The 16,658-nt window shown below is 54.9% G+C and overlaps 4 protein-coding genes across 5 annotated transcripts in view; 2 read left to right on the top strand and 2 right to left on the bottom strand.

Annotated features, from left to right (window-relative positions):
• Positions 1–1,024, bottom strand: part of ACAD8 (acyl-CoA dehydrogenase family member 8) — an 81,859-nt gene extending 80,835 nt beyond the window's left edge. For both annotated transcript variants that reach the window (XR_009747349.1, XM_061476162.1), the window contains exons 1-2: positions 904–1,024; positions 319–419 (exon numbers count right to left, since the gene is read on the bottom strand). Coding sequence is in view for 1 of the 2 variants with exons in the window: in XM_061476162.1 (XP_061332146.1) it covers positions 319–419; positions 904–1,009 (207 nt within the window). In the remaining variant the exon portion in view is untranslated. The remainder of the gene's footprint in view (positions 1–318; positions 420–903) is intronic.
• B3GAT1 (beta-1,3-glucuronyltransferase 1) overlaps positions 1–16,658 on the top strand; it is a 177,308-nt gene that overhangs the window by 74,696 nt on the left and 85,954 nt on the right. The window lies entirely within an intron of this gene.
• Positions 1,729–5,076, top strand: THYN1 (thymocyte nuclear protein 1). The gene is made up of 7 exons (XM_061476066.1): positions 1,729–1,771; positions 2,243–2,472; positions 2,642–2,710; positions 3,159–3,251; positions 3,881–3,976; positions 4,587–4,737; positions 4,850–5,076. The coding sequence occupies exons 1-7, from the start codon at positions 1,729–1,731 to the stop codon at positions 4,894–4,896; spliced, it is 729 nt and encodes a 242-aa protein (XP_061332050.1). The 3' UTR covers positions 4,897–5,076.
• On the bottom strand, positions 5,537–15,092 carry VPS26B (VPS26 retromer complex component B). The gene is made up of 6 exons (XM_061475985.1): positions 14,634–15,092; positions 11,192–11,348; positions 10,465–10,629; positions 9,733–9,908; positions 8,978–9,120; positions 5,537–8,453 (listed from the first exon to the last, which is right to left on the bottom strand). The coding sequence occupies exons 1-6, from the start codon at positions 14,854–14,856 to the stop codon at positions 8,307–8,309; spliced, it is 1,011 nt and encodes a 336-aa protein (XP_061331969.1). The 5' UTR covers positions 14,857–15,092; the 3' UTR covers positions 5,537–8,306.

Raw genomic sequence — 16,658 nt, 5'->3', positions numbered from 1 at the left:
AGGCCAGACCCAAACTCCTCCAGAGCTGGCGTTAACTGGGCGGGTTGCAGAATGGTTTGTCTCTACTTAGGCAGATAGAGACCATCTTCAGGAGTAAACCCAGGTCTCAGGTGGTTGAACAGCCTGGCCAGGGAAGCTTCAAGGTCTTCCTGATGGCTTTCCACCCCAGCTGCAGCAGCAGCTTCAAAGCCAAGCCCTACAGACGATGTGACAGCACCGAGGAGCTACTGCAGGACCACCCCTCTAGGGAGTCCCAAGACCCATCATGTCCTAAGGGACAGAAAGCAGAGCGGTACAACCCTGCTGGGGCTGCGGTACCTTCTCATCCCACTCAGCCATGTGAGGAGCCATCTCCTTGGCAGCAAAATCTAGGGCAACGCTCTGGAATTCCTTCTGCTGCTCAGTGAGCCCAGCAGATGCTAGGGAAGAGAGATCAGAAACCGTGTCTGCTGCAGGAAAACCGAGTGTCAAACAGCACCCAAGTGTCCCAAGGACTGGGACTGCAAGGAAGTCGAGAAGCGAGCTAAGAATAAAGCAGCCCTCTATAGCTTTAGTTAGAGCCTGCATCCTGCTTCACCCAACACCGATTCGTTGGTTCCTCTCCCAGGGATGCCGCAGCTCCAGTCCCACACGCTGGGACACCCGGCAGCAATGCATCTGGGCAGCGCTCAGGAATCCCGTAGGAGGAGAGCAGCTGGGCCCCAGTAACCAGAGCCCCCGCTCAGCATCAGGGCTACGAGCCGCCCCTTCTGCCTCCCTTTCCGAGCCACGCCGACCCGCAGCCGATCCTCAGGATACACCCCAGGTACCGCGGAAGGGGAAGCAGCGCTTGGGCTCTCCCGGCCCGCACCGCCCTGCGCCGGGTCCCGGGGGGTCCCCATCCCCTCCCGTTCCGCTGCTCACGGTCAATGCAGGAGGCGATGCGGCGCCGTCCCGCCGCGCACCGCAGCGATGCCAGGGGCAGAGGCAGCAGCAGCCGAGCCGCTCGGGGGGCTCCGCACCAGGCCATGGCGCGGCCGGACCGCAGGCTGCTCTCGGGTGCAGGCTGGGAGCTGTAGTCCGGCCCCCGGCGCCTCCCGCCTGCGCGCTGGTTCCGGGAAGGGGGCGAGCCCGAGGGCTCTGCCGCCTCCGTCCGCGTAACGGTGCCAGCTGGACCGCGCCCGGCAGCAGCAGGAGGAGAGGAACCGGTGAGGGGCAGCCGGGGGGGGGCAAGGAGGGAAGGGAGCGCTTGGCACGGGAGGTGGAAAAGTTGATGCCGCCGGAGCCGGGTCAGTGCCAAGGGGCAGCGGTTGGACGCGCCAGCCCTTGCCCAAGGGGGATTGCGGGCGGTAAGCAGCGAGTAACAAGTCGAGGCAGAGCCCCGGGTGGGAGGCTCCCCCTCGCCTTGCGCCGCTTGCAGGGCAGGGCAGGGCCGGGGGGGGGCCGCGCTCGGGACGAGCACCCCGGGGCCTCTCCTCCATCAGCGTGGGGCGAAGCTGCCCTGCTGCTGGTGTCCATCAGCGCGGGTCCTGCCTTCGGCACCGCGGGTGTGGTCCTCAGGCAGTGCCAGCCTTAGCACTGATAGAGGAAACGGCTGGGCCCGGGGAAGGAAACCGCTCACTCTTCCACTCACGGCGCGGCTTCTACTGCCCTGCCGCTGCTCTCCTCAGCTTACCTGAGCGCTGCTCCCTCTTCCCTCCTTCAACGGCAGCTTCCCAGCGGAGAGAAGATCGTTCCAAGAGAGCGGAGATGCCTTGGCCAAGCAGGAAGAGAGACAAAGCGGCAGTAGCAGGTCTGTGCTGGCATCCTCACTAAGTCTCTTGAGGTCTCAAGCTGTAGTGAAACTGCAGACAGTCATCTTAACCCGCGCGGGTTTCAGACAGCATTTCCTCCGTGCAAACGGGCTGAGCAGCCAGGGGTGACCGAGACCAGGCTGTAGATGAGGACAGTGGTGCATTCACAACGCCAGGTGGTTAAGAAACACAATTCACGCCCATTTACAAAGAGCTTTCACCTGCGTGTGCCCAGTGGAGCAGCAGGACACTGGTGTCTGCACAGACAAAACCCCAAAGAGCAAGAACCGGGCACCTGAGGCACTCTTCTGTGGTGTTTAAAGCAGAAGGTGAACAAAGTGCCCAGTTGGCTCATCTGTGGCACTCCTCTGCTTAATAAACTCCAGCAAATAAGCATCATCTTAGCCTTTCGTCACTCCTGTTGGGAACAAAATGGGGTTTATCTGAATGTTTTGTTGTCTCTTTTAAAGATAAAAAAGAGCCTGATGCTAAAATTGCCAAAACCGAGGAGGAGGCTTCGGATAAGGAGGAAGAGGAGAAGTCCACAAAAGCTCCAGCTGGGAGTTCCAAGTCGGGGTGGAAGAACTGGAAGAAGGCAAAGGAGTCTGACTCCGGTGGGGAGGAAAGCAAGATCACGTACTGCCACTGGCTGCTGAAATCAGAACCAGAGAGCAGGCTGGAGAAGGGAGTGGATGTGAAAGTAAGCACCTGCACCCCCCTTCCTCAGCAGGGTACAGCAGCAGTGTCACTGCCATCCCCAGAGCGCTGAGTTACAGGCTCAGGCAATCGGGATGAACGCTGTTGTGTCTTTACTTCTCAAACCCCGTTTGTCTCCCTGCAAACCCCTGTTTTTTCGTTGCATTTGGCAGTTCAGCATTGAGGACTTGAAAGCTCAGCCCAACCAGACCACCTTTTGGGATGGAGTAAGAAACTACCAGGTACGGAGCACACGACAGGGGAAGGCACTGCAGTAGCACTGGGAAAATGGGTAACCTATTCTTTTGCCTGGAAAAAGGATTTGCTTTTGAGGTTCAAAGGTTGGGCAATGCTCTGTTACATCATCCAGTTTTCCTTTTGCTTTGAGCAGCCCTTATTCCCCCTGGCAACCTCTTGCAAGTCTGTCCTTAAACTGTCAGCAGACATCAGCTTTCTCTTCCAGGCCTCGCTGCAGACAAAATCCACGTGTGCTTCCACTACTGTACATGCTTGCCCCCATACGTGATCAGCTCTGCTGAACTGCTGGGTTCCCACATGCTTTCTAACCATCAGGAGCTTGTCTTTAGCCTGGGTTTTATTTCACATGCACTCTTGTTAGCTCTTGTTCCTGCTGCTTGTAGTGAAACCCTTGATGCAAAGAGCTCAAAGTCTCTTCTTTACACCTGACAGGCAAGGAACTTCCTGAGAGCCATGAAGCTGGGGCAGCAGGCCTTCTTCTACCACAGTAACTGTAAAGAGCCTGGCATTGTCGGCATTGTCAAGGTGAGTGCCTCTTCCTTGCCCTGTGTTTTGGGGCAGGGAATGGGTTATCCAACAGCTCCTTAGCCCTGCTTCTGTCTCTGCACCAAAGGAGGGCAAAAGCTGTCCAGTGGGAGCAGGAGGTGAGCCTGGGACATCAAGGCTCAAGGGTACATGTGACAGCAGGGCTGACACAAGCACTTCTCCCCGGAGAAGTGGGACTAAATTATTCTCCTGCTGGCATGTCAGGGTGCTTCCAGCCAGGGCTTGCTCCACACTGATCAAAATCTGACTCAGTTCTAGTCAGTAATAAAACCTCGGGCACAGAGCAGCTTCTGCAGGAGGAGAACTCACCACAAAGTCTCTCATCCTCTACCCAGTTTTCCTCTGTTGGGTGCGCTCCTCTGCATTGCACTCCAAAGAGGTGATGGGGCTTCACTGACAACCGTCCTGCTCTGCAGTGCTTTGACCCAAGAGATGGAAAGGAAGGAAATGGACTTCCCTGTGAGAATGGAGCGCAGGGAAAGCCAGGCTGGCTTGTGCATCAGGATTAGTCCTTCTCTCTAGTCACAGCTTGCTCAAGGGCATTTCATAGCCTTTGCTGACAATAGCTTTGAACTGATGTCTCATGTTCTTCTCCCTTTCTGCTTCAGATCGTAAAGGAGGCTTACCCTGATCACACACAGTTTGATCAGAAGAATCCTCACTACGATTCCTCCAGCAGAAAAGAGAACCCCAAATGGTCCATGGTAATGTAGTAAACTAAATACAGCTGCTTCAAGCTCTGTGTGCAAGCTGAGTGGAGGCAGAAGCCTCTTTGCATCGTACTGTGTGTCTCCTTAAGCTTCTGGCCTGGCCTAGCTACCCTGTTCTCTCTCAAGAAGGTCAATCCTGATAGTTTCTCTGCCTTTTCCCCTATTTCTTCCAGAAGGCTGCCAAATCTATCTCCCTAAGTCTTTGAATGTTGGATGCAGACTAACATCCACGCACAGCAGGATTCTGGGTTAGCAAAGAGAACATCTTTAAGTACCACTCTCAGCCTAGCACAAAGCAAGCTGTAGTTCTGAGGCACGCTAAATGACAGGGAAGTGACTGTTCACAGGCTGGCTACATCCCACAGCTTCCTTCTGTATTGCCCATGCCAGCATGGATGTGTGCTGCTAGTGCCCAGTGCTCACAGTGCTGTAAGCACATCATCTGCCAGGAGCAGCCCAAAGTTCTTTTAGCCTTAAGCAAGGAAAAGCTTCCACACCATTATAAGGTGGCATTTGCTTCAGTTTAAGATCTTTATCCCCCTCCACCAGTATCTTATGTGATGCCTGGAGGCTTTATCCTCCTCTGCTGCCCCTCACTTCCCAGGTGGATGTGCAGTTTGTGCGGATGACCAAGCGGTTCATCCCGCTCTCCGAGATCAAGGCTCACCACCTGGCACACAAAACAGATGGAGGCCCCCTCAAGAACATGATGCTCTTCACAAGACAACGGCTCTCCATCCAGCCACTGACACAAGGTAGGAACCTTCTTCTCTGCACTCCTGGTGCTATTCCCTGCGGAGGCAGCCCTCACTCCGACTGCCTGTAAGTCCCAATTACAGCTGTTCCTCCCTTACCTTTCCAACGCAGAGGAGTTTGATTTCGTCTTGAGCCTGGAAGAGGAGAAGCCACATTAAGAACCTACCAGCAGCACAGTTTGTACCTTGCCACTGATGCCTCCTTCTAAACCAGCCCAATTCCCAAGTTCCCTTGCTCAACCCCAGCAACAAAATGTGCCTGCTCATGATCCACAGCTCCACATCCCTTCTCCTGACACACTGTTACTTGCTTCTTTTTAAATAAAGCTTTTGAGAATCCACTGCAGCTTCTCCTTTGTAATAGCTGGGAAATCTGCAGTTTAGCTCCTCAGGGACCAAACATCCTCCTTGGGGATCTACTACAGGAGCCAGTATGGTTCTGTGTGCTGCAGAGGCACATTTCTCTGCAGGAAGGTATCACTAGAACAAGAACATATAAACATGCATCCAGCTTGCTTGCTGCAAAGCACATCAGTTAACTTCCTGTAGGTACCAGACTCCTCACGTTATTTAAGCTCTGGTTATCAGGGAAGTGGAAGATAATAGAGCTACCTTGCTCGTTTTAAGCTATAAGGGTTCATCAGCAAAGCTTCTAAAGGAAGAGCAAGGACTGACAAAGCTACCAAAGGACAGACTGCTCCTGGAGGGCTGCACTGCACAGCACTAGGGGAAAATGGCTTCAAACCATAAAGAACCCAAGGCCAGAGGCAGGCACCATGAACCACAGCAGACCAGGTCGTGCACAGCATTGACAGCCAGGGCTGGCTCTTTTTAATTGGAGAGACAAAAAAAAAAACCCAAGTTGGAAAATACAGCCATTGAAAAGACAACGAATTAAGAAACATGTAAACACAGCAGAGGCTTAATCACAGGTTGCACTGCTTGGCTGGAGTACTTGCACACTGCCCCTGCTCCAGCCTGCCTGGGCAAGAGGGAATGAGCCAAAGGCTGAACAGAACCCTCAGGGGCCACCACTGCTCCAGTGCTGTCTGCCCCTTACACACTAAGGAAATGCTCTTCTCTCCTACCTGCAGTGACCTTATGCTTCTGCTTCTCTCTGAAGAGGCTCAGCACTTCTGCTCCACCCCAGACAAACACAGGGCCTAGTGGGCAACAGGTTGAATGGTCCATTAGATGAAGGAAAAAATGGGAATCGTTTCTACATTCTGGGTCCACAAGTAGGGACACGGGAGAGGGGCACAGAGGAGGGAAAAATCAACCCAAACGACTCATGCACCTTCTCCAAGTCAACCCTCCCTAAGTGGTGAGCAGTTGGTGAACAGAACTCTCCCAACTGTGCCTTGTTATCCCACATCCAGTACTGCTGCTGTTCAGCCAGTAAACAAAACACTCCTGGAATGCAGAGACACCTTCATCCACGGGGTTTCTTTGATACCATGTGGCCTACAAGCAAGAGGAATAGGCAAGGATGGGAATTCCAGGTGGGATGGGAGCCGAGGGGAAGCTAGAGGGGGGTGTTAGGGTACTGCTGTGCTCAGCTAAGCCATGGAAGGATAGTCTGCTATCCCCAGAGGCTCCCACTGGGAGCTTCACTTGTCCCTACAAGATTGTATTGCCACAGCACAGGTTCCCCCTACACAGAGAGGGAGAGTAAGGAGTAAATCCAGATTCCATTGCCACCGGGGCCTGCAGCAGGTCCCCACCCTCTGCCCTGCCACAGGGCAGTTGTCTGACGCCAGGAACACCCAGCTCCAGCCCACGGCACAGCCCTCTCATGGGCAGAAAGCAAGCCACATCTTCAGATGAGAGCAGCACATGGTGAGACACAGCATCGGGCAGGGACGAGCTCAGTAGTGTCCTCTACAACAGCGTGATCTGTCCAGCTCCACTGACAACCACAGCCTTGCACGTGGTGAGTAAAAGATAACTTACTTTGGCAAGCAGAAACACACATTTATCACTGGAATACAGTAGCTGTCTTAGTACATAAAATGCTCCCCTTCCCACCCAGGCCCCGCTCCCTCCACCAGCACTGCTCCACTAAACAAAGCAGAAGATACCCTAGTGAGCCACCAACTCACAGGGAAATCCAGGCAAATCCCACTCAAGAGAGCTCACATCCCAGCATTTCCTGCAGGCTTCTCTCTCTCCATCTGGGAGGAGGTCTAGCCCCCTGCATCCTCAAAGGGCAGCTAATCAGGGTGGATATTCTCCAGACTCCATCAAGTCTACAAAGCCACATCTAATTGTTAATGGAGGAATGACTCCCTTCTGGGAATGTTCTCATGATTTCACTTAGCTGAAGACTAGGAAAAGCTTAATTCAGGGAAGGAAAAGCCCACATTCAGGTTCTCAGTTCACAGCATGACCCTCAGACCTTCAAGCTCAGACCTTAGGAATGTGCCTCTGGAAACACAGAGCTCCACCATCCTTCCAGTTGCTGCTTGGCTTCATCTTGCAGCACACACAAGCCATAAGCTTCTTAAAACCATCTCATCCACTTTCTGTAATTCCTAACCCTCATCCCACAGGCTCAAGGAAGCAAACAACCGTACACACGTGTTTCTATACTGCCCTGTCTGTCCCTACTACAGACTGCTCTGCCACAAGGACACAGGAATGAGCAGGACAGCGTGTGCACCGTAAGTCCACTCCCAAGAGAGACCCCATTGATGTCTCACACCCCAAAAGCATCCTTGAGAGCTCTCCAGGCTGCTCTGCAGCAGCAGCCAGAGAGGGGCACTCAGGCAGGTGCTGGGACAACACTAGGAAGGCACTGCTCTTGGCCAGGAGCCTTCTGCCCCCTCCTGTTGCCCACTCAACAGCACTGGCACCTTCACAGCTCTGCCCAACCTGTGCCACCTCCTCCTGCACTCTCATGCCTCGCTCCCTCCTGCCAGGCACAGCTCCTCCTTGCCACGACACACAGGAGCTCCACGGCAAGGCCACTGCAGCGTGCTCAGTGTGGCTGAGTCAGTGACATGATACAGCTGTTTGTGACAAGGAATCTAGCATGGAAAGGAAGGGGAGACAGCAAGGGGATAACACTCAGCACTTCAAGAAGGTCACACCTCAGTCCGAGTCCCTCCTCTACCTTCCAGCTAATCCCTGTGTCCTTTTCCCTCGTGAAGGTTTCAGAAAGGCAAGACAACATCCATCCTGCACAGCCCCAGAGCAACCTCCACCCCGCTGGGACGCAGCAGCAGATGTGGCCTTCACTTGCTCTCTCCCTCCCCGCTGCCACACCAAAAGGGTCTCGGGGCAGAGAGGAGATCAGGCAGCGCTGCAGCCTCGGGGCACACGCCTCAAAGCAGCCAATCCCAGAGGAATGTCGTTGACTGGGAAGCACTGAGGCACCTTCAGCTCCGCAGCACCAGTGCTGCAGCTCGCTCTGCCCTCCCATCCCTTCCCACCCTGCGAGTCCTTTGAAGAAAGGAATTAAGTCAAAAACGGGTATTTGTTTTCACAAAGTCTCTCTAGTGTTTTGTCCTCCTCCTCCTGCTGCTGCTGTCCCTCTGGCTCCACAGCAGCATCCTCTGCGTGGCCCCTCACTGCCGGCCGTTGTTCTCTGCAGGCTGGTTGGGGGTCTTGGCCTCGGGGTGCGAGGAGGTCCCCTCAAACCGCTGGGAAGCGATGGCTGCCTGGTGGGACATGCTCTTCCTCACGATGTCTCCTTTCCGCCAGAGCACCACCTCCTGCAGTAACACAGCCAGCAGGCCTGGTCAGGGCTTGTGGGGCCTCCTCCTGGCCCCAGCCAGGCCCAAAGGCTGAGCCAGGCAAGCAGTGAGAGCTCAGCCAATGCTGGCATCTTCCACCGCATGTGTGCATGAGGTTATTTGCAGCCTTGGTATGTTTGGGTAGAGCGCTCCTCCCCAGGGTCTGAGCACACAGAGGCAACCCACTGGACATCTAGGGCAGCCATGGGCTACCGCCATGGGCTACCACATTGGAATGGGTAAGGTGAGAAGCTCCACCATGGGGCAACAGTGGACAAGAAATCCCAGTTAGGCACCTGCTACGCGCACATCTGACCCACGTGGACCACTCTTTGCACTCTCTCATTGGTATATGGGTAGTGGTATATGGAATATCCTTATGGCTATTCAGTCAAGAACATGATTCTCCCCATGGGAATCCCAAATTCCCAGAAGGTGCTTCTAACACTGGATCCCAAGTGACAGTCCCCAGGTCCGAGAAGAAACCCAGCTCTGCTCCTCACCTGCTGTTTGAAGTAGCGCCTCTCTTCCTCATCGATCAGCACCAGGTTGAGGTAATAACGCACCGAGAACTTCTTATTGATGTCCCTCATGGTTGGAGTCAGCTCATAGCCAGCCAGGAAGAGCCTGATGGGAATGGACTCCCCTGCGAAGTGCACAGAACCATCAGCACAGGCAGAATGCACAGCTGTGAACTAGGAGAGCATCAGCAAAACACCTCACTAGGCCACAAACATCGTGACCACCTCCACAAGTGGGGTAAGATGAGCAAGAAGATCTCGACGCCCTTCAGAAACCCATAGCCAGATTCTGCCCTTGCTGACAGCTACTCCACCTCCACTTCTAAGAGCATGGGACTCGCTGTGACCTTCAAGACAGCACTGCAGGAAGAAATGAGTAAGGTGCCATTTTCTCTGGCAGAGGAGAATGTGGCACAGGAGACTGGCACGGAGCTAGAACATCATCTTTCTGCTCCAAGCTGCAGCAATGCCAGTTGGTGGCCCATGCCAGCAGCGAATTTACATCTATTCCACTGCTTCAGCACAAGACTTAAGTCATTGCAACTCATTATGCCTCAGTTCCTCCTCATCAGATCAGAGAAGGAAGGGGATCATATTTAACCACCTCTGGAAACTGCTGTGAGCCCACCAGTGAAACAGGAGCACACAGATCCAGCTGAAGATACTGCAGGACTCCTGTTCCCATCCCAAGAGACTCCTAAGAAGAGGAATTCCAAAGGGTTCATCTGCCTTCTCACCTCTCACAGGTGCCCCATCCATGATCTCGTATTTGGCTATTGTGTCATTCTCATGATAGACGTTGGGGCCGGTCCCTGTTGTTTCTCTCTTGATGATATCTATCTCCATGTGCTTGATCTTGATTCGCACCAGCAGGAAGTAGATCTTGCCAACAATCACATCTTTTAAATGATACCTAGCATGTGAAGGGAGAAAGCACCACAATCAGTATCTGCACCGTGACACCAAAGCCTCCAAATCCAATCTTTTAGGTCAATTAAAAGTAACCCCAGTATTACACCAGAGGGAGGTCTGCCAGCATCAGCTGGGAAAGGTGCATCAAAACTAGCTTAAAAAGAGCTGTTCCCAACTCCTCTGCCTGAATTAATGTCCCACTTCAGCCGCACTGACTGGTAAAGAGCAGACTTGATACTTGGAAGACACTTGGAAACACTGATCTTGCCAAGGATAATATAGGGAACACGAAGTTACTGCAGCAGCCTCACTCTGCTGTGCTCCAAGCTCAGGGAAGCCACAGCCTCCCACGCCTTGATCACAGAGATGTGATCCCCCACATCTATGGGGCAGGGTGAGGAACCCCCAGATCCTCAGCAGGATCCAACCTGCCTTGCTGGAGCACGTGAACACAAGACTGCCTTTGAGGATCACACACGTGCCTCAGGCTTCTAACCCAAGCTGTCCCCTGCAGCAGATGGCTCCTCACAGCCACTGCCTGCTCCCGAGACACTTACTTGGACTTGTTGTACTCAAACTCAATGTGTAGGCAATCCTCAATCCCCACCTCCATCTTGATGGAGGAGTTGAGCTCCGGGTAGGTGCTCAGGGTGTGCACAACTATGTCCATCTCCTTCACCACGTCGTTCAGTCTGCGGCTGACGGTCGCGCGGAGGAAATACCTGCAAGGCCAGTCCCCTCCTGTTAGGGGGGGCACGGGAAGCAACAGGGACAAGCAGGGAGGGATGTGGGGCTGAATGGGTTGCACTGGACTAGCCAAGCAGTCTCACAGGTATCCTGGCTTCTGGAGCAGCCAATACCCCGGGTTGGAAAAGACAGAAGGGAATTTTCTAATGGAAAAGGCTTCCCTAAGCTTCCATGCATTTGTGAGCCTCAGCTGCCCGAGTATCATGGTGGAGATCCAAGTAACAGCTTGCACATGGTAAAACCACTTTTGCAAGAGATGAGATCACGCTGGTCTCCAGAGACACACCTCTTCTTGCAGGTCCCAACTTTCCAACCTCCCTTCAAGGGCCAGCGACTGGATTTCCAGTCAACTGGAGCTCCTCAATGTGAAATACATGCTGATAAAAGCAGAGCCCTCCAAGACAACTCAGCCCCACCAAATCCACTGGGAATGACATTCCAAGCTTGTAAGGATGTGTGGGAAGGGATGCAGTGAACACCAGCACCTGCACACTGCACAGAGCCAGGGCCTGGGCTCAGCATGAGGAGGGGACTCACCGTAGCTTCACGTTCTGCCCCGTGTAGGACTCGTAAGGCTTTTCCACGTGGGTGAACTCGAAGTCAAACGTCTGTGACTGAGTGAATTCACCAGGGCGGGCCAGGTCCTTCACCAGGGACACGAACTCGTGGTGGTTCCCTCGGTCATAGTAGAGCTCTGGGAAGACAGAAGGGCAGGGTAAGCTGTGCTGCTCCATCCCGCAAAAGCAAGAAAGGCAGGAGATGTCACAGGCCCTGCAGCAGGAAGAGGTCTGTACAGCCTCACCAGCTCCAAATCAGGAGCTCACCTTGCCTCAGGGACGTGGGTCACCTCCTGTCAGTATTAATTAAGACTGGCTGAGAAGAGGGGCCAGTGGCTCCTGCAATATTCCAGGGAAAAGGCATTGCCACTGTAAGGAGAGGAAAACGCCACCACTGCTTCTCTGGAACAGCAAAGTGACCGAGCAAAATCAAGGACTAGGAGGCTTCCTGCTGTTCCTGCTTATCCTTTCACGACAAAGAGTTTGAGTGGTCTTGATTCCCACCAGGGAATAACAGTGGAGACTGTCACCAATCCTGCAGTAAGCCAGCACTCAGTGCATGACTGCCAAGTGTGTGGGGAGGAGGTTGAGTCAGGTGCTCCACCAGTCCCTGGATAACACATGAACACTGATGAGAGAAGAGCACTGCTCAAACCAGCTCAGGTAACCAACACCAGCCCATTGCTTCAGTTTCCCCACAACCTTCTTGGGCATGCAAGAAACAACTGCAGGTCTCCTCACTTAATGCCCTTTCACAAGTGCTCTTCTCCTTTAGGACAAAGCCACAGAAACATAAAGCGCTGCAATTTGCATTAACAGCTGGGTATTACAGCTGAGCATCAAGGAAACCTGCCCTTCCCAAGGCTGTGTGAGCACTGTTCCTACCAGACACCCACACAGGCCTTCCAAAAGCTAAAGCCTTTGCCGGCCTGATAAGGTGAGATGAAGAAACAAACCCCCAAGTCATCAGACAGTCACATGCCCAAGCTCACTGTCAGCACTAAACTGTGCAGAGAAGACTTCTAAGAAGGATTAGTAGTGGTCAGGAACAGTTGTGAGACTCACTTCCCCACTCCTTGAGATGCACAGCAAGACTCCAGCTTATGATTTCTGCTTCATACACCCCTCTGCTCACCCTGTCTCCATAATGGAAGTATTGGCACTAAGACACCCCTCACTTAAGCTAAACAGTGAGTGCCATCAAGGCTGGGCAGGCAGGTGACATAAATAAAGCAGCTCTCTGCATTGAATACAGGTCCACAGGGAGGGAAGTGCTTGCTAACGTGACAGGAGGGACAGATTATCCCGCCACACAATGCAAAAAGCAAAGGCTGAACTTAAAGCAAGGGGAGGCAAATGTCAGTGCTGCCTTGGAGGGGCCCGGGCTGGCACTTTGCAGCCTTAAGTGGAGGAAGGATTGGTGTTTCTCACACTTCAGAAGACATTAGGATGCCAAACAGGTATAAGTTGTAATTGCAGGTTTTCAGGGCTACAGGGTTTCCAGGTTAAACAAAACCATGCTCAGGACACTGCAAAATGAAATGTTAAATGGGTTCTGTGCTCACCAGTGGCCACACAGGACAGTGTTCACAGCCTGGACCCTGGTCTGGAGCACCCGTTCTTCCCACTACACCTCTGTCTCCCTACCTCTATGTATGGTGTGGATACTGACCTTGTGACAATGGGAAGCTGGAATATAAGGCAGGCTGGTTTGAGATGGAAAGGATTAAGGTGGTACACAGTTCAGCTCTTGAATAAAGTTGCCTGATGGGCAAAAAGAAAGGGCTTGTGTGTGGCCACAGCACCTCCTACCATACCTGCTGGGGTGATAATGTGACTTCAGAGCCCTTATTCTAACCAGGTGAGGCTCAGAAATCTTCCAAAATGGGCAATGAGAAGCAGGTGAGGCAGCACAAAGCAGAGAATAGAGCAGGAAGTGAAGTTCATGCTTAATTTCCACTGACAATCATCAACAAATGGGCTCCCTCCTGAGGAACAGGCTTAGCTACACCCTGTTGTTTGCAGGCTCTCCTACCGGACCTCCCCTTCCCTTCCAAAAAGCAGCATTAAGCACAAGTGAGGCCAGCAAAATCATCCAACACCAGCATCAGGGTTGGGTGGGGAAACCTCCAGCTCACTTGCCTACAGCACATGATTTGCAATGCAGAGGCTGCAGGCCCACAGCTCACACAGTGGTTCTGGGGGTCAAAGTGCTACAGACACCAAATGCAGCTGCATCACCAGGAATACCAGCACAAGAGGGACGTGGAGCTGCTGGAGAGAGTGCAGAGGAGGCCATGGAGGTGCTGCGAGGGCTGAAGCTGCTCTGCTCTGGAGCCAGGCTGAGAGAGCTGGGCTGGGTCAGCCTGGAGAAGAGAAGGCTCCTGAAGGGGAGACCTTAGAGCAGCTCCAGTGCCTAAAAGGTGAGATGATGATTCCAAGATCCTGAACTTATTTTGGGGTGCAGGGATGAAACATGGACATCTCCACTGGGATCCAGGGTGGGTGTGGCAGCCACCCTTCCTCTGAGAGAGCAGGAAACGTTCAATCTGCATTGGTTACACACATGGATAACCACGAGTTTTGAACAACTTGAAGCCACCCAACCAACCATGCAGGGGCACACAGACATGCACTCGAGAAACAGAGTCAAAATGGAATGAGCCATGCTGAAGAGAAGGCATCAAGAATTCCAGCCTGGTTTGGGGTGGAAGAGACCTGAAAGCTCACCCAGTTCCAAGGGCAGGGACAGCTTCCATTGGGCCAGGTTGCTCCAAGCCCCTGTGTCCAACCTGGCCTTGAACACTGCCAGGGATGGGGCAGGCACAGCTTCTCTGGGCACCCTGTGCCAGCGCCTCAGCACCCTCACAGGGAAGAGCTTCTGCCTAAGAGCTCATCTCATCTCAGACTCCCACCATAAGAAAGCTCATTCACACGGGTCAAATAGTGAGGAACAGAGGTTGCAGAAGCCCCTGGGATGGATGGGCAAAACCCACCCAACTGACCACCCTTATTTTGCTTCCCAAAGTGGGTGGACAGACACCCAAGCAATGCCAACAGCAGAGCCATTCTGGAGAATCGCATTACTGGGACGTGCAGGCTCAGCCCTGCACCTGCAGGAGGTAAAGCAGGCACCACCCCCTTCCAAAACACATGCATCTGCGAGCTGCAATCAGTGCCCGAGCAGAGGCTGGAAAATAGGACGAGGAAATAGGGAACAATGACCTGGAAAAAGGCTGGAGCTCCCTCCCTTCACCAGGGTACCCACCTCCAGCAGAGGATGGACTGCCTGCGTGCGGCCATAGGGATCCGCCGGTGGGCAGGAGCACAGCCCCACCTCCACACCCCAAGGCCCAGCAGCATGCCCAGGACCCGTGCTACGGAGGTGAGGGGAAAGGGAGCGCGGCTCAGCGGGGCCTCACCGATCTGCCCGATGAACTCCACTTTGATGCCCTGGTGCTCCAGCCGCTTGTTGGGGTGCTTCAGGGTGAGCACCACCCGCCCGGACACGGTCTCCCCGTCGTAGAAGAGGAAATACTTCTCCTTCTTCCCTTCCTCCGTCTTGTGCTCCACCCGCCGCCGGCTCTCGCCGTCGCTCAGCACCAGCTCCAGCTCCACGCTCTGCCCGAACCCGAAGAAGCTCATTGCACCGGCGGATGGGGCGGGGGGGGGGGGAGGGACGGCCCGGCCTGGCCCCGAGGGTGAGAGGAGCGGAGAGGGTCTGGAGGGCGGAAGGGGCCCGCAATGCGGCACGGACACGGGCGGCGGGACCCGGGCGCCGCTGGAGGGAGCCCGGGGCGGGCGCGGCCCCGCGGCCCCTCAGCCCTCACCGGGAGCGCGGCCCCCGCCTCACCGCCGGCCCAGGCGCCGCGCACCGCGCATGCGCCGCCCGCACCACGGCGCCCCTCACCGGGAGCCGGGCGCAGGCGCGCTGAGCGCGGCGCTGATTGGCTGAGGGGGAGAGGCTGCCGCACGCCATTGGCTGGTTCGAAGCCGGGCGGCGGTGGACGGCGGGACGGTGATGGCGGCCGCGGAGTTGGTGCAGGCGCTGGCTCGGTGCAGGCTGCAGGAGGTCGGATCAGGTGTGGGACCGGGACCGTTCTGGGGGGGTCTGCGAGGGCCTCTGAGGGGGTCTGCGAGGGCCTCTGAGGGGGCTGCGAGGGCCTCTGAGGGGGTCTGCGAGGGCCTCTGAGGGGGTCTGCGAGGGCCTCTGAGGGGGGCTGCGAGGGCCTCTGAGGGGGGCTGCGAGGGCCTCTGAGGGGGGCTGCGAGGGCCTCTGAGGGGGCTGCGAGGGCCTCTGGGGGGGGCTGCGAGGGCCTCTGGGGGGGGCTGCGAGGGCCTCTGGGGGGGGCTGCGAGGGCCTCTGAGGGGGGCTGCGAGGGCCTCTGAGGTGCATGAGAGCTGCCAAGGTCTCCTGTGGGGAGCTGGAGTTGCTATGCACATACGGTGCTTATACACCACCCCCCACCCCCACCCCCCCGCCTTTTATTTCCCCTTAGTTTGGGTGGACGCAGTCTGGGATCTGGATTTCACTGAGACCGAGCCCCTGGATCCCAGCATTGTAGAGGAGATCACCAACGATGGACTTGATGTCTTCACCTGTCTTCACCAGGCCCTGCTGTGGTTTGCTGATGAGAACCAGAAGGAGGTGAGGATGATACTGACACCATGGAGGTGGGCCCTGGTGCTGTGCAGGTATTCAGGGCTGTCCCACCTGGAAACGTGTAAAATGCTCTAAGGCAGCCCTAAGTAATCCTTGTCACATGTGCTGGAATGCTTTGGAGGGAAGGTATTCCCATGGGTAAGAAATACCAGATCATATATAGTATAACATCATGTAGACTCTATATAGTATTATATACCACAGCATAATTGTGAAAGTGTTTTCACACTTGAAGTTCAACTGTAAATTCCTGCCCCTGGGTCAGGACAATCCCCCAGCCCAAACACAGGCTGGGGGAGGTAGGATGGAGCAGCCCTGAGGAGGAGAAGCTCCTCATGACCCAGCTCCAGTGTGCACTTCAGCTCAGATCTGCACCCCCAGAGCATGAGCAGCAGCTCAGGGAGGGGATCTTATCCCTCTGCTGTGCTCTGGGGAGACCCCCCTGCAGTCCTGATCCAGCTCTGGGGCAACAGCACAAGAGGGATGTTGGAGAGAGTGCAGAGGAGGCCATGGAGATGCTGTGATGGCTGGAGCAGCTCTGCTCTGGAGCCAGGCTGAGAGAGCTGGGCTGGGTCGGCCTGGACAAGAGAAAGCTCCTTAAGGGGAGACCTTAGAGCAGCCCCAGTGCCTAAAGGGGCTGCAGGAGACCTGGAGAGGGGCTTTGGACAAGGGCCTGTAGGAACAGGCCAAGGGGAATGGCTTGAACCTGCCAGAGGGGAGACTGAGATGAGCTCTTAGGCAGAAGCTCTTCCCTGTGAGGGTGCTGAGGCGCTGGCACAGGGTG

Source organism: Pezoporus flaviventris, unplaced genomic scaffold (genome assembly GCF_033815535.1).
Source record: "Pezoporus flaviventris isolate CSIRO_AGI_PZ_B2104156 unplaced genomic scaffold, CSIRO_AGI_Pfla_v1 ptg000093l, whole genome shotgun sequence".
NCBI classification, from domain to species: Eukaryota; Metazoa; Chordata; class Aves; order Psittaciformes; family Psittacidae; genus Pezoporus; species Pezoporus flaviventris.
This window is presented reverse-complemented; position numbering and strand designations above follow the sequence as displayed.

Bases quoted from the DNA above. Each gene is read 5' to 3' on its own strand.
- THYN1 (XM_061476066.1), top strand. From the start codon at position 1,729: ATGCCTTGGCCAAGCAGGAAGAGAGACAAAGCGGCAGTAGCAG. The intron at 1,772-2,242 runs GTCTGTGCTGGC...TCTCTTTTAAAG, and splicing joins AGACAAAGCGGCAGTAGCAG to ATAAAAAAGAGCCTGATGCT. The intron at 4,738-4,849 runs GTAGGAACCTTC...TTTCCAACGCAG, and splicing joins CATCCAGCCACTGACACAAG to AGGAGTTTGATTTCGTCTTG.
- VPS26B (XM_061475985.1), bottom strand. From the start codon at position 14,856: ATGAGCTTCTTCGGGTTCGGGCAGAGCGTGGAGCTGGAGCTGGTGCTG. The intron at 10,630-11,191 runs GTGAGTCCCCTC...CTGGCCTTGCAG, and splicing joins GGGCAGAACGTGAAGCTACG to GTATTTCCTCCGCGCGACCG. The intron at 9,909-10,464 runs GTAAGTGTCTCG...TTCACATGCTAG, and splicing joins TTTGAGTACAACAAGTCCAA to GTATCATTTAAAAGATGTGA.